This window comes from Nicotiana tomentosiformis, chromosome 11 (genome assembly GCF_000390325.3).
Source record: "Nicotiana tomentosiformis chromosome 11, ASM39032v3, whole genome shotgun sequence".
Classification (NCBI taxonomy): Eukaryota; Viridiplantae; Streptophyta; class Magnoliopsida; order Solanales; family Solanaceae; genus Nicotiana; species Nicotiana tomentosiformis.
The window spans coordinates 103,858,690-103,875,018 of record NC_090822.1 but is presented as its reverse complement, the minus strand read 5'-3'; the positions used below and the strand labels follow the sequence as shown (position 1 = coordinate 103,875,018).

The 16,329-nt window shown below is 38.6% G+C and overlaps 1 protein-coding gene across 1 annotated transcript; it reads right to left on the bottom strand.

Annotated features, from left to right (window-relative positions):
- Positions 1–15,189: 15,189 nt before the first annotated feature.
- LOC138901959 (uncharacterized) lies at positions 15,190–15,762 on the bottom strand. Its single transcript, XM_070189760.1, has one exon. It carries the CDS (start codon positions 15,760–15,762, stop codon positions 15,190–15,192), a length of 573 nt encoding a protein of 190 aa, XP_070045861.1.
- Positions 15,763–16,329: the final 567 nt, after the last annotated feature.

The window sequence follows — 16,329 nt, the reverse complement described above, 5'->3', positions numbered from 1 at the left end:
AGTGATTTTGCTGAATTGATTTTGAATGTTGACATGGGAGAGGAAAGAACAGAGGAGACAGTGGCAGCGGCCAATGAGATTAGGATTAGGTTTGGGATTTTTAGTTTGTACAGTGATTTTCTCTTCTTGTATTTAGATGTATTTGATAAGGCACATATTTATACAGTGGTTTTCTCTTCTTGTATTTAAATGTATTTATATGTATTCGATAAGGCATACACTAATTTTTATTTTGTACAGTGACTTTTTGACTGTTGTATTTAGATGTATTTATATGTATTTGAGTTCATACAATAATATTTTTAAATACGTTGTTAATTCTATTATTTTGATGTTATTCATCAATTAATTATGCATTCAATCTAATTGTATTCATCTGTATTTTCAACCTAACTGTATCCATCTGTATTTAAAACAACAATACAATGGAATACAATAAAATACTCTCAATACAAATAGAAAATCAATGAATACAACCAATGAAATATACCCAATAAAGCAGTAATACCAAGCATTAGGAATAAATAAAATATTGTGAATAGAAAAATAAAATTGAATACATCGAACAATGTCAGAAAAAAAATCTTGAATTGTATCAGAAAAAAAAGAGGGACTAAAACTCTGAAGAATGATCTATTGTTTTGTGTTTGGCGTCTCATAACTCTTCTCATTAATTAGATTGATAATGTTGTGTGTTATAATTGATTTAGGTGAGTTATATTAGGAGTGTATCATGTTAAATTAGTAGCTTTCTATTATTAAACAACTGAAGAGACCTATTATTACGTTGTATTCATGAATACATGGTATGAATACATGTGAATACAACGGCTGACAGCTGGATGCCCTATTTTTTAGCCGATTTTTGCTACTGTATTCATAAATACAGTAGCTCGAATACGTCGAATACATTACCATATCAACTGGAAGGTAGCTACGGAAAGTAATTATGTATATAGTAGCTATAGAAAATTAATAGGCACTAAACAATAGTCATTTCTGAAAATTCCTCTTTTTTTACATATATGTACTACATTAGAGACTTATTTACCATCACTATTTAGGTTTTAACTTAATTACAAGTTGATATATAATTTATCAATTATATACAAATTAGTATTAATGAGTATCTCAATATATTAGGAATTGAATAGAGAATTCCCTCTCCGCTCTCTCTCTCTCTCTTAGATTTCTCTCTCTCTCTCTCTCTCTCTCTCTCTCTCTCTCTCTCTCTCTCACATTCTCTATCAGTATTCTTGTATTAATATCTTCATGTTGATTAATTGAAGAAATGATACTAATGCTAAGTGGGGAAAAAAGAGAGAAGATTAGTACCTAGCAAAGTTCTTGCTTCAGACCCTATGAAAACGAGGAAGTAAATAAGAAAGAAATTAGCTCTGATGAAGAGAATCATTTTAGTTATCATTCTTTTAGCTTTTTGGAATCAATAAATAAAATAGTATTAATTAGAAGCGAGTAGGTTGAATTGGAAACTATGTTAATCCATTAAAAACTCCATTGACAACAAAAGTTTCAAAGCTTTGGATTCAAAAATGAAATTTTATGAAATTATTTTTTGTTTGGATATGGTGTTATTGAAAATATCCGTTTGAGTTTATATCTCAAATTTGAGATAATTTGGTGAAGATTCGAGGTGGTTTTGGTTGAAATTTCATATTGAAACTCGAAAAAGAAGACATGAACAAATTGTATATATTTTGTATATCGAATGTAGAAATGGTATACAAAATATCTACAACTTACATAGTTGTATATAAGTTGTATATAAATTGTATGTAAATTTTGACCGGATTCTATACAAAAAATGTGTATTTATTTTGTAGATAAATTGTAGATTTTGACCGGATTTGTATATATTTTGTAAAAAAACTTTTGTTACTTCCTGTAAATATGAAAACTTAGACAAAACCGGGTAAATAAGTTTAAAATCTTGTATATATACGAAAAAGTCCCATAATTCATAAAGATCTGAAAATTCCTTAGCCCAATTCATTCTCCTATTTCCAAAATAGCATTAAAAATAACTATAATAACAATAACAAAATGAATACTACTACAATAAATGTATTAATGTTAAATATTAACCAATCCTACCCTATATTACACTAAGATATTAAATGAAAACTACTTTCCTTATTTACTTTTTACTTTTTCTATTTTTATGTTCTAACAATTAAAATAAAAGTAGACCACATCCTATTAAAGTAACTCAAGTAAATATATTTTTTTAACAATACTAATTTTTAAAAGATGTGTGGGTCAAAAATTACATGCTTACAATTGCCCCTCTTTAGTTAGTGTTTTTGAGCAAAGATTTAAGTAACCAACGTAATTGATTTCTGACCCGACACCTATTCAAGAGAAAATAAGATGGATAACAAGATTGTGACTGAGCACTGGTATCTGAGCTGCCTACATATCCTTGGCAATAAAGGAATCAGGTCACGTGTAGTTCAAAAGTAGGAAGAATATAGAAGGATACCAAGGTAGAGAGTCGAGTGAGGTGTTGTTGAGGTTCCGGTCCGCAGTTCCTGTTAGTACATCAAAAATAAAATCAAATAAGATAAAAAATACAAGAAAAAAAACAAAATCCTATCTAATCTTCTCTCGGCCTTGTTGTGCATCTCGAACTGTTGAATCGCATTCTTAAGGCGAGCTTCTATTACTTCCAACTTGAATTGAAAATTAAAAAATTGACCTTATTCTTCAGACGGGCTACTGGTGCTTCTGACTTGAACCTGAAAATTGAAAATTTGACCTTGTTCTTCAGGCGGGCTCTTGCCGCTCGAACTTGAAATAAACTTGAACTCGTAATCCCTCATTTTTTAGGTGGGTCGTCTGCTGCGTTGACGTGAACTTGAAGTTGACTTCTTAAATAAACACCCTCGTTCTCTAAGTGGGCGCCTGCTACTAAATTGAAACTTGAAACTCTAAAATGACTACTCTCGTTCTCTAGGTGGGCGCCTGCTACTAACTTGAAACTGAAATAAACTCTGAAATGAATATCCTCGTTCTCCATGTGGGTGCCTGCTACTAATGCTGAAACTTGAAATCAACTCTAGAATGAATACCCTCGTTCTCCAGGTGGGTGCGTGCTACTAAAACTAAAACTTGAAATTAACTCTGAAATGGATACCCTCGTTCTCCAGGTGGACGTCTGCTACTGACTTGAAACTTGAAATAAACTTTGAAATAAATACCCTCATTTTCTAGGTGGGCGCTTGCTAGTGACTTGAAACTTGAAGTCGTTCCCTCATTCTCCAGATGGGTGCCTGCTACTAAAACTAAAACTCGAAATTAACTTTGAATTGAATACCCGTGTTCTCCAGGTGGGCGCATGCTACTGAATTGAAATCATGCTGAAATAAATTCCCTTATTCTCCAGGTGGGTGCCCGACATTCTGAATTGAAATAAATTCTTAAATATTAACCCTCGTTCTCCAATTGGGTGCCTGCAATCACAACGAAAAAGACAAAATAAAGAAAACTTTCAGCCCCAGTTTGTACCAGGAACATTTGTGAGTGTTAGTCGAGTCCCATTATCCAAAAGGGTTCTAAGAATTTTTTTAAAAATTAAATCACATTATCTAGGAGGTTCCTAAAAACTTTTAAAAATCAAATCCCACTATCCAAGAGGGTCATGAAAACTTGAAAATTAAATCCTATTATCTAGAAGGGTCCTCAAAACTTTTAAAAATTAAATGTAATATATTAATCGAGATGCACTTAAGTTGATTCGAATACACCTCATGATTTCGGTTTAAATAACTTCTTCCCTACTATTACAATTAGGTTAAATCTTCTTAATTACGGTGGCATTCCCCGTTCTTTTTAAATTTTTTTCATTTTTGTTCGATATTCACTTGGGGTCCGACTAATTAGTATTCGTACTGCATAAGTGTTTACTCGAAAAACGGTACAGTTGAATTTGTTCGTAGTTTCTACACAAGTGAATTAATTTGATCCAAAAAGTAATGAAATAACTTATGAAATATGAAATACTTAGCCTTAGAAAGTAGATGAAACAACAGAGCTAATGAGTCCGGGAACGAGATTTCCGGGCACAACAATGATAAGATTAAAAGCGAGAGAATCAAATTGCATTCAAATGCTGTATAGAATGTAACATAAGCTAGCCAGAAAATTCCTCTCTTTACAATGATAGTTGAGCTCTCTATTTATAGTTATGTCTAGGAAAGGAGGTCTTAGGATCATGCCCTTATTTAATGTCAATTATGAGGGCCATTGATGAAGATGTAACGTTAGACATAAATGCCAAATTCCTTGTAACGGGTCATCATCCTTAATGCTGCAAAATATTCCGTATTAAATGTTACCGGGAGCAAAGTATTTAATACTTCTTTTATGATCATTTTTCCTTCCGGTGACAAGCGGAATAGCTATGTTCGGTGGCCATCTCCATCTTGTGTTCCATGTATCCTTCCTTTGAGCGGTCACATGTCATGTCGTATTTTTTCCTATACAGATAGCCCCTTACTTTCCGGTAACATAAGTTTGTGTTACCGGAAAGTTGGTAGAAACACTCTTTTGGCGAGAATTACTATAATTCCTTTTGAAGGCCACTGGCGGTTGATTAGACGCATGTCTCTCCGCATTTAATGCCCCCAAACACGTGTCTTCCTATGATTTAGTATGCCTTTTGCCGGTTATCGAGGTAATCATGGCCATGAATTTAGCCGCCAAAATTTTAGTTGTATGCATCATCCTTCTCTTAGGTACTTCATAATCTCTCAAACTTCTAATTTGCACCTTTATTTCCCAACTTTTCTCTGATCTTCTTCGAACCAAAAATTTTCCTTCCTTCTATTCCAATGGCTTCTTATTCAAAATGTGCTAGTTCTTCAAAGGGCAAGAACAAAACCGAGGATTCCGTTCCTCCAACGGTGGGTTCCATCATCCCAAGAAGGCTTAGTACTTCGAAGGACTTTGAAGAGAAACTTCCTACTGCTAACCCTCGCACATGTGTTGTTAGTAGGTACCCTTCTTCTATTCGCCCTTCCAGTGTTCCTGCTGTGAAGGAGGACTGACGTTGTCATGAGTTGGACATCATTTCTCCTGACCTATCAGAGCGAGTGTCCCTTTCCAGGGAAGGGTTTACATATTTTTTCACGTATCCATTTACTTTAGGTGCATTTTCTTTTAGCAGAGAGCTTAATTCTGTGATTGCAGAGTTTTGCCTTCGCTACCAAATATGTTTGGCACAAGTAAGTCCGTCAGCATGAAGGACGGTTGCCTGCCTTCGATATCTGTGCCTAAAAACTAGAGAGGAGCTAACCCTAGCTCATATGATGAATCTCTATTCCCCCAAAATCTTCCGCGGGGGAATGATAAACCTATGCAAGCGTGGCCACTATGCTTTGTTGTCTAGCATGGACGACGACAATGATCGTGGGTGGATGGAACGGTTCGTTGTAGTTGCCACCAGTGACATTATTCCAACAACGGCAACATCATTTTCGGTTGCTTGGAACCGCTCCCTTAAGTTCTTTTTAATACATCTTTTCTTACTAAATATTCTTTCATGTTTGTATTGATCCTTCAACCTTCGTTTGTTACAATGACTCGATGGATCCCACCGGTGATAGAAGGCTTGGACCAGTGGGTTTAGAAGATCTTGAACATCACAACACCCGAACCCCGTTTGTGGAAAGAACTGTCCTTTAAGTACGGGTGGAAGGCCAAAAATCATGGTAACATTAATTTACCTCGTTTTCCGCTTTTTATGTATGAAGAACTTGATTAAACCCTTCTGACTTGCTCACGAAATTAGGTCTACCTGCGGGCTCAGTTGATGTCCCCGATGAGGATGTTTTGGCTGACCCTGCTGATGCGGCAAGGCTGCTTCAGGAGGCACTTACTCGAACAGGCATCTCCGGGCCTGCTTCGGGCACAAGCGTTTCTTTACGGAGTCCCCGGCCAGAGAACAAGCAACCAAAAAGGAGACGCTCCTCTGGGCCGGGGAAAAGAATAAGAGGTCAACGGTTGGTGCCCCCGAATCATCTCCGGTGGCAATAGTTATTGGTCAACCTTCCGGGTCGGTCATAGACACTGTGATGATCACCGATGATGAAGAAGCTAGTGATAAGGGAGCTTCTTTACATAGAAGGATATGATCCTCATCATCTCAACGGGATGCTCGACCTGTTGAGACAATTGCAACAGTTGAAGATGGCGTCTCAGCACTTTGGGGAGAATTTGATTTGGTGGATAATGCAAATTCCTACTCTCGGGCCCCAATTGTTGTAACCGGTACTGTGAGGCTGAGTACATGGTCCATGCCGTCTTTGGTTGGCGAGCATCAAATAACCAGCACTGCATTTGATGCAGTTGTTGCTCACTCTTCCACTCCATCAGCTTCATCTCCACCTTCACCATCACCAGCAACTACTACATCATTCCCATCTCCATCCACTCTTCCAACAACGGTTGCTACATCATCTCCATCGGTTGCACCTGACCATGAAGAAGGTATCCCTCTTCCACAGTCCCCAGTTCATGGGAATTTGGAGCAAAATTATGCTGCCCCTTCTGAAGATCCACAAAGAAGGATGAGTGTTACATTTTCGGTCTCCACCGGGTGCAACTTGCTTTCGAGGCCGGTGGAGCTTGCTAACCATCTGAAGCTTTTGGCTTTAGAAAAAGACTGGGAGAAGATTCAGACACTCTCGGGGGAGTGTTTGTTGAACAATGCTATGTATAACGTCGCAGTGATACATTTCTTTCTTCCTCTGTTATTTCCCCTACTTTTGAATGAATGTATTTTGAGTTTTACCTCTTCTTGTTTTGCAGGCCAGTTTTCTTGCTTCTGAGGGCCTTCAAAGGCTGATTCATGAGAAGGAAGAACTTACTTCTGAACGTGATCAGCTTTTGGCGGAACAGGACCAGACTATTCTTCGCCTTCCGGAACTAGAAAACAGAGCCACTAAGGCCGATGTTTTGGAAGCTCATTTGCAGCAAAACGAGCAAGAAATGATAACCCTCAGCCAAGAAGTTGGCCCGTTGAGGGTTAGTGTCACGACCCCAAATTTCCTCTGTAGGATGTCGTGATGGCACCTAGTCTCTAAGACTAGGTAAGCCTATTAATGCGGAATAATAATAAATATCTGAAATAAATAAACTACAATTCAAACAATTTCAACTCCCAAAACCCGGTAGAAATAAGTCACAAGCTTCTAAGAATTTATTCTCAATGTCTCTATATGTCAAGGTCTAAATAAAATATAAGGAAGCAATATAAAATGATAGAAGGGGACTCCGGAGTCTGCGGACGCTGGTAGATATACCTCAAAGTCTCCGTGCGCAGGTAACTCACTGACGTCTAGGCTGGTAAAATGTACCTGGAACTGCACAAAAAGATGTGCAGAAGCGTAGTATGAGTACACCACAACGGTACCCAGTAAGTGCCAAGCCTAACCTCGGTAGAGTAGTGACGAGGTCAGGTGAGGCCCTACTGGAATATAATAATGGCATGGTAAAATATTTATCAATGTAGTAAAATAAAATGACATTGGAAATGAATCAAATAGTATGTCACATTTAATGACATCAAATAATTACAAAAAATATCTCGTGGAATCAAAACAGAATTTCCTTCAACTTTATGAAAATCACAACAATTAATCGAAAGCAACTATGGACATAAATCAATATCAACAAGGGCACTCCCGAGGTACCATCTCGTAGTCCCAAATCATAAATAAATTCACAATATCTCATTTCCTTATATCACCGCGAGAGCCTTCACAATTTATTTAAAGAAAATATTTTTTTCCGAAATAGCATCCCGCGTTTTAGCCACCCTTATCACACCGCATGACTTCTAGTAGTTTCCTTACTAGCCACGCGTATCAAGCCACCCTTATCTCACCGCATGCGTTTTAACACCCAGACCTTATACCACCGCATGCGTATCAATATCACAATATATCACAATTTGCAACTCAAGTGCTCAAATAATTTAACTTGCCAAAATAATTCAACAACAATATTTTTCACAATAAAGAGCTCACGGCTCATGCCAAAATAAATCATCAATAATAGTTTTTCACAATAAAGAGCTCACGGCTCCCTCACAATGAGTATAAAAATATTCAGGAGTAAATAATTTAGGAAAATAATATTTTAAAATCTTTACTACATTGCTTCAATATCAAGTTTAAAAATATCAAATACTTCATATTAATAATATTTAATTTAAAGAAAATCAATCTTCAAATAATGCACAGAATAAAAAAAACCAAGTTTCAACTAAACAGGTAAAACAATTAGTAAGAAAAGATCAAACAAATTTGAAGTATATATCTCAGATCAATGATGAAGAATATAACAAGATAAAATAATTTAATAAATGCGCAACAGTGATCTACACAATTTAAAAATATAATCTTTCGCAATTTAGCCCGTGTACACACTCGTCACCTCGTGCACATCCTAGGGGAAATTTCCCCCACACAAGGTTAGACAAGTCACTTACATCGACTTGCTCTAATTTAATCAAGTATTATGCTTTTTCCTCGATTTTCTGACTCCGATCGACTCGTATCTAGTCATAATTAATTCGATACAGTCAACAAAAATTATAGTAATCAATTTCATAAGAAAATATTATATTTTCATTAAAATCCGAAATTAGCTCAAAATTTGCCCGTGGGACCCACATCTCGGAATCCGACGAAACTTATAAAATCCGACAACTCATTCAATTACGAGTCCACCCATACCAATTTTACCAAAATCCGACAACAACTCGACCTCCAAATCTTAAATTTTTGTTTTTGAAAGATTTTGCAAAACTCTTGATTTTTCTTCCATAAATTCACGGATTCATGATGTAAATGAGTATGGAATCATGAAATATAATCAATATAGGATAAGGAACACTTACCCCAATATTTTCCCGTAAAAATCGCCCAAAAATCGTCCAAGAACCGTGATCCAAAAATCCAAAATGAAATGAATGAAATGACCATTTTTGGTCCTTAAGTTTCTGTCAATCCGTCACTAAAAGTCCATTTTTCGTCAGTAAAAGTTCACCAAAAACAGCTCTACCAGTCTTATTTCAATTGATCATAACTTTATGTACAAATGTCCAAATGATAAATGGTTTAACTTTATGAAAACTAGAATCTACCGACTACAACATTCATGTTTTGCAATATTTCTAATTCCTTATGCATTGCGAGATATAAGCTCCCAAAGTTGGCTGCATGCATCAGAATTTCTGGCGAAATTTCTGGCGAAACTGCTCTACCAGCCTTCATTCAATCCGTCATAACTTTCTGTACAAATGTCCAAATAATGCATAGTTTAACTTTCTGGAACCTATAATCAAACGACTACAACTTTTATGTTTTGCACATTTTCTGATTCCTTATGAATTGCGAGATATAAGCTCCCAAAGTTGGCTCCACGCACGAAATTTCTGCAACAGAAATTTCTGCAACAGAAATTTCCAACACTCTTTGTCCGAAATCCATTCCGTTTATCTTCCGAAATCCACCCGAGACCCTCGGAACCTTAACCAATTATTCCACCATGTCCCAAAATACCATACGAACTTAGTCGAGGCTTCAAACTACATCAAACAACATCAAAACGACGAATCACACCTCAAATCAAAATCAATGAACTTTGAACTTTCAAATTCTATATCTTGTGTCGAAACACATCAAATCAATTCGGAATGACTTCAATTTTTGCACACAAGTCATAAATGACATAACTGAGCTATGAAAATTTTCAGAATCGGATTTTGACCCCGATATCGAAAAGTCAACCCCTCGGTCAAACTTCCCAAAAATTCAACTTTCGACATTTCAAGCCTAATTCCACTACGGACTTCCAAATAAAATTCCGATCATGCTCCTATGTCCAAAATCACCATACGGAGCTGTTAAAATCATCAAAATTCTATTCTGGGGTCGTTTGCACATAATATGACATCCGGTCACTATTTGAACTTAAACTTTTAATTTTTCATCAAAATTCCATATCTCGGACTAGGGACCTCAGAATTTGATTCCGGGCATACGCCTAAGTCCCAAATTACGATACAGACCTACCAAAATTGTCAAAATATTAATCCGAGTCTGTTTGCTCAAAATGTTGACCAAAGTCAACTCAGTTGAGTTTTAAAGCTCTAATTCACATTTTAATTCATTTTTCACCTGAAAACTTTCCGAATTGTTTTTACGGACTGCACACGCAAGTCGAGTAATGGTAAATAGTGCTTAGATCACATAATTAATCATTAAATTTAAAGATGATATTTTAGGTCATCACAGCTAGATTTGATGAAGCCAAGGCTAAATGGGCTAAAGTCCAGGATGTCATTCTTGTTGCAACCGATAGTGAGGCTGCCTCCGCTGAAAGAGTGATTAACTTAGAGGCAACCTTAAACTCCAAAATCGAAGAGCTTGTTGCTATGGTAGCAAAACATGCCCAGTTGGAGGAGAAGTACAGGAAAACTATCGAGAATAATAGGCTTTATAGTTCAATTGTCCATGAGCTCGATGTCAGTCTCAAATCTGCTAGGTCCGCCCACGAAAACTGTTTTGCCAAAATTACTCAACTTAAAGAAGAACTCAAGCGCTGAGCGGCTTCCCTCATTGTTGAAAAAACTTATTCCATATATAGCATGGGGAGAAAACCCTTGGAAGAGGCCAAGATCGGTATCATTGACATTTATGTCAAAATTGCTAAGGCTAAAGAGCTTGAGTTGGCTGCGAAAAATGGACTCCCGGCGCAGTCTGACACTCCAAATTCTTCTGATTCCGGTTCTGAGTTTTCGGAAACTGAAGAGGGATCGGAAGGTGATGATGCCGAAGACCAAGCTGGGAAAAACGTTGAGCCATCGGTGGAACCAACTCCCGGGAATGCAGATACTTCTCTTCCTCCTGATTCCGGAGATGTTGCAGCTTAGCTTGTTCTTTCTTTTTCTATTTTGTACCTTTATCACTCTGACGCGCCCTTGTAAATAAAAACATATTTTTTGCTCAAATACTGTTTGAATCTTATTTTCATTTTGAATATTCATGCAAGTCTTTAACTTTCGTACTTGCTTAAGTATTCTGTGCATGTTGTTCTGTTCGCGCTTTGTTATGTGTAATCTCGGGTGCTTTTTCTTCAAAGCATTTTGGTTCTGAGAATTATCCCTTTTACTGTTTTACATGAGGGTTTTAATAAGCACAAGTTTGCTTTTTTGTATCTTTTTCGTATGCAGCTTCAGGTGTATTTTTTCCTCCGATGGCATTATGGATTTCGTGCATTGATTCTTCCGGAACCAACCCTTTAACGTGAAGGTTTTTATAAGAGAGGGCCCTCTTATGTTTACGGTGCTATTGAAGATGACATCTTCTATTCATTACGGCACAACCATTTGAATTGCTTGTTTAACTTTCAAATGGTAAAATTAATCATCGTTCGGACAAGAAACAAGATAAAAACAAAAGGATTTCATTTCATTTAATTCCTTCTATTTTCAAAAGTACATAAGCATTTTGCTATGTAGAAAAGAAATTGCCATGACTTGTAGCTATAAAGAAATTGCCATGATTTGTGGCTATCTTGTATAACTTGTTTCTACGGGGCTAGTTGCGTAGTCCCCAGTCCCGATGGTGTATTTTGTTCCGAATTTTCATTCCCCGATTGACGTGGCATTCAGTGTTGCCTGGCATTTAGTGTTGTCGTATCCTCATATCATCCCCCCCAGTATTTGAATGCGAAGAATACGAATTGGAACACTGAAAGTTTTGTGTATTCGAAGATCCCACGAATGAATTGCTAGGTAATCCTTCACTCGGCAACATATCTTGTTTCCTATTAGGAACTCATACTATCGAGCGAAAGAATACCTAACAGTCCTCTAGTGGTTTGTGCTCGGGAACTCCAAGTTGATTAGCATTGCTTCGTTGTTCGATCCTTTGCTCGCCTCGAAATATCTTAAGGTTGGTTCCTCCACTTCCACCGGTATCAAAGCTTCTGCACCGTATATAAGGGGAAAAGGGGTCTCTCCCGTGCTTGACTTAGCCGTTGTTCGGTAGGTCCATAGAACCCTAGGTAATTCTTTGGGCCAGTTGCCTTTTGCTGCTTTCAACCTTTTCTTGAGGTTTTGAATAATCACTTTGTTTGTTGACTCCGCTTGACCATTTGCGCTCGGATGATAAGGTGAAGAGGTAATCCTCTTTATCTTTAAGTCTTCAAGGAACTTTGTAACTTTTGCGCCGATAAACTGCGACCCGTTATCGCATGCAATCTTTTTGGTATTCCAAACCTGCAAATTATATTTTTTCACAGGAAGTCGACCACTTCGCGTTCTCCGATCTTCTGATAAGGACCTGCTTCCACCCATTTAGAAAAATAGTCAGTCAAAATTAAAAGAAACCTTACCTTTCCAGGAGCCGATGGCAGTGGTCCGACGATGTCCATCCCCCATTTCATGAATGGCCACGGGGACAAAACCGAATGTAGGGGTTCTGCTGGTTGATGTACTAGTGGTGCGCAGCGTTGGCACTTATCACATTTTCGTACGAAGTCTTTGGCATCTTGTTCCATACGGGGCCAGTAATATCCTGCCTGAACTAATTTCAGCACCAAAGAATCTGCACCTGAGTAGTTGCCGCATATCCCTTCATGGACTTCTCTCATGACATAGTTAGCTTCTGATGCTCCTAAGCACCGGACCAACGGGCCTTGAAAGTATTTTTCTGTACAATTGGCCTTTCTTGAAGCTATATCATGCAGCTTTGGCGTGCAACGCTCTTGATGCTTTGGGGTCTTCGGGCAACTTTCCATGCTCTAGATAATCGATTATTTCTTTTCTCCAGTACCAGACCGAACTAGTCGAATTCACCTCATAGTAACCATCTGTGTCCAAGGCTGAGTTCATTAGTTGTTCTACCATCCCTGATTCCGATCCTTGGACTTCTGTTGATGAGCCCAAATTTGCCAATGCATCTGCCTCCGCGTTATCTTCCCTCGGGATATGAGTTATTGACTACTCCCGGAATCGCGCCAATAGAGCCTAAACCTTTACCATGTATTATTGCATATGTTCCTCTTTGGTATCAAAAATTCTGTAGACCTGATTTACCACCAATTGCGAATCGCATTTGATTTCGATGACTTCGGAGTCAAGTCCCCGGGCCAATTTGAGCCCTAAAATCAAAGCTTCATACTCTACTTCATTGTTAGTTAAAGGAATCGTTATGATGGCTTGCCTTAAGGTTTCCCCCAAAGGCGTGATTAAAACTATTCCGAGCTCAGACCCTTTTACATTTGAAGCTCCATCCGTAAATAAGGTCCAAACTCCTGATGTCTATTCTGACACCATTGTTGCCTCCTTAGCTGTCCCGAACTGAAGTCAGCCACGAAGTCAGCCAAGACTTGCGACTTAATTACAGTCCTCGGTTTATACTCTATATCGAATTCACTCATTTCAACGGCCCATTTGGCCAATCTACCCGATAGCTCGGGTTTATGGAGGATATTCCTCAAAGGGAAAGTAGTTACCACAGCTATCGGGTGGCATTGGAAGTAGGGCCTCAACTTTCGAGCGGCGGCTACGAGAGCTAAGGCCAGCTTTTCCAAATATGGGTAGCGAGTTTCTGCTCCCGTTATAATCTTGCTAACATAATAAATGGGAGATTGCATACCTTCGTCCGCTCGAACTAAAATTGCACTCACCGCAACTTCTGAAACCGCGAGGTAGAGTAACAACATTTCACCTTCCTTCGATTTTGAGAGAAACATAGGGCTTGATAAATATTTCTTTAACTCCCTCAAGGCTTGTTGATACTCCGGTATCCACTCAAAATTGTTTTTCTTTTTGAGTAGTGCGAAGAAGCGATGTTATTTTTTCGATGAATGGGAAATGAACCTGCTCAAAGCTGTCAATCTCCCCGTCAGCCTTTGGACTTTTTTTACGTTAGACAATTGATCTGGGATGTCCTCTATGGCCTTGATTTTGTCGGAAATTACCTCAATTCCTCTTTGTGATACTAGGAATCCTAGGAACTTACCTGAACTAACCCTGAATGCACACTTCTCGGGGTTAAGTTTCATATTATGCTCCCTCAGGATGTCGAATGTTTCTTGCAAATGCTTCAAGTGGTCACCTGCATTCAAAGACTTAACGAGCACATCGTCTATGTATACTTCCATAGTCTTTCATATTTGTTTTCCAAACATCTTATTCACGAGCCGTTGATAAGTGGCTTCGGCGTTTTTTAGCCCGAATGGCATCACGTTATAACAATATATACCAAAACTCGTCATAAACGAAGTTTTTTCCTGATCTTCTGGGTTCATATTGATTTGATTGTACCCAGAATAAGCATCGAGAAAACTCATTAACTGGTGCCCGGCCGTAGCATCAATCATCTGATCGATATTTGGCAATGGGAATGAGTCTTTCGGGCACGCCTTATTAAGATCCTTATAATCTACGCACATGCGAAATTTATTATTTTTCTTAAGTACTACTACTACATTGGCTAGGTAGTCCGGATACCTTACCTCTCGGATTGAACCAATATTAAGTAAATGAGTTACCTCTTCTTTGATGAATTTATTCATTACTTCAACAATATTGCATTTCTTTTGCCTTACCGGAGGTATGTTGGGATCCAAGCTTAACTTGTGTATGGCTCTCTCCGTTGGGATGCCTGTCATATCTTCGTGTGACCATGCAAAACAATCGGTGTTAATTTTAAGGAATTCAATAAAGGCAAACCTGAGTTCCGGGTGCAGTTTTGTTCCCTAATTGAATTTCCTTCCTAGGAATTCTTCGAACAGTGCAACATGCTCTAGTTCTTCTATCGTGGACTTTGTCATGTCCGTCTCTTCCGGTACTTGAAAATACCTTGGTACCTGATATTATTCCGACTCTTCTGTCCCCGGATTATCTTCCTCTGGCTCGGGGGCAGGTGCCGGTTCCGGTAATTGCTATGCCGCATGTTCCTTTCCTTTGCTACTGGAAACCGAAATTGCATTCATCTCCCTTGCTGCCGGTTGATCGCCCCTTATCTGTTTGATCCCCTTGAGTGTCGGAAACTTTAACAGTTGGTGATATGTTGAAGGCACAACTTTCATCTTGTGCAGCCATGGTCTTCCCAAGATGATATTATATCACATGTCTCCATCTACCACTTAGAATAGAGTTGTCTTCATTACTCCCTCAGCGTTCGTGAGTAGCAAAATTTCTTCCCGATTTGTCAAGCTTGCAAGGTTGAATCCAGCGAGGAGTTTCGTTGCCGGGATAATGCTTCCGGTGAGTTTAACTTGCTCTAGTACTCTCCATTGTATGATATTAGTGGAACTTCCTGGATCCATTAAAACATGTTTAATTTTAAAATCCAACACATTTAAAGAAATTACCAGTGCGTCATTGTGCGGCAGCAGTAATCCGTCTGCATCTTCATCCGTGAATGCGATATCGTCTTTCCAGAGCCTTTTACTATGAGTTATCGATACTTTTGTCTTCTTTGCTGCTGTAAAGGTGACCCCGTTAATTTCATTCCCTCCGAAGATCATGTTGATCGCTTGGCGTGGAGGTTCTTCTCCTGCTTTCGAGGTTTCAGCATCGCCTCTGCTCCGATTATAATTGATTTTAGCTCGGTCGCTCAAGAATTCTCTGAGGTGACCTTTCTTTAACAGTGTTGCCACTTCTTCCCGGAGGTGTCGGCAGTCATGTAATACCCCAGACTTTAGACAGAATCCCATATCGGCAAAATACAAGAGGGATATTGGGTATATAAGTTAACATGCCTTAGACCCTAGCGACGCATTTTAAACCCGTGAGGGGCTAGGCCCAGAGCGGACAATATCACTAGTGGGTTGGGACAGATGGTATAAAATCCACTATTGTGTCATCCTTGCCGATGGTGGGTCAGAGTTTAACTGAGTTTAGGCAAATCCTGATTAGGCGGGGCAAACCTTAGTGCTGAGTCTAGGCGAATCTCATGCAGTGGGGCAAACCTCAGCGAGGATGCTGAGTCCATAAGATGGGGTGTATGTAACACCCAGACTTTAGACAGAGTCCCACATCAGCAAAACACAAGAGAGATGTTGGGTATATAAGTTAACAAGCTTTAGACCCTAGTGACGTATTTTAAACCCGTGAGGGGCCTATGCTCAGAGCGTACAATATCACTAGCGGGCTGGGATGTTACAAGTCCCTAGTCCGGTGGCCGTTAGTGCCATGGTATTCACACCATAAATTATGATCCCTCTCGCTGGGATCAGATTTCATAGGTCTTGGGAATCGTGCCTCTTTGATATTCCTCATGG

Coding starts and splice junctions, on each gene's coding strand:
- LOC138901959 (XM_070189760.1), bottom strand. CDS start 15,762: ATGGGATTCTGTCTAAAGTCTGGGGTATTACATGACTGCCGACACCTC.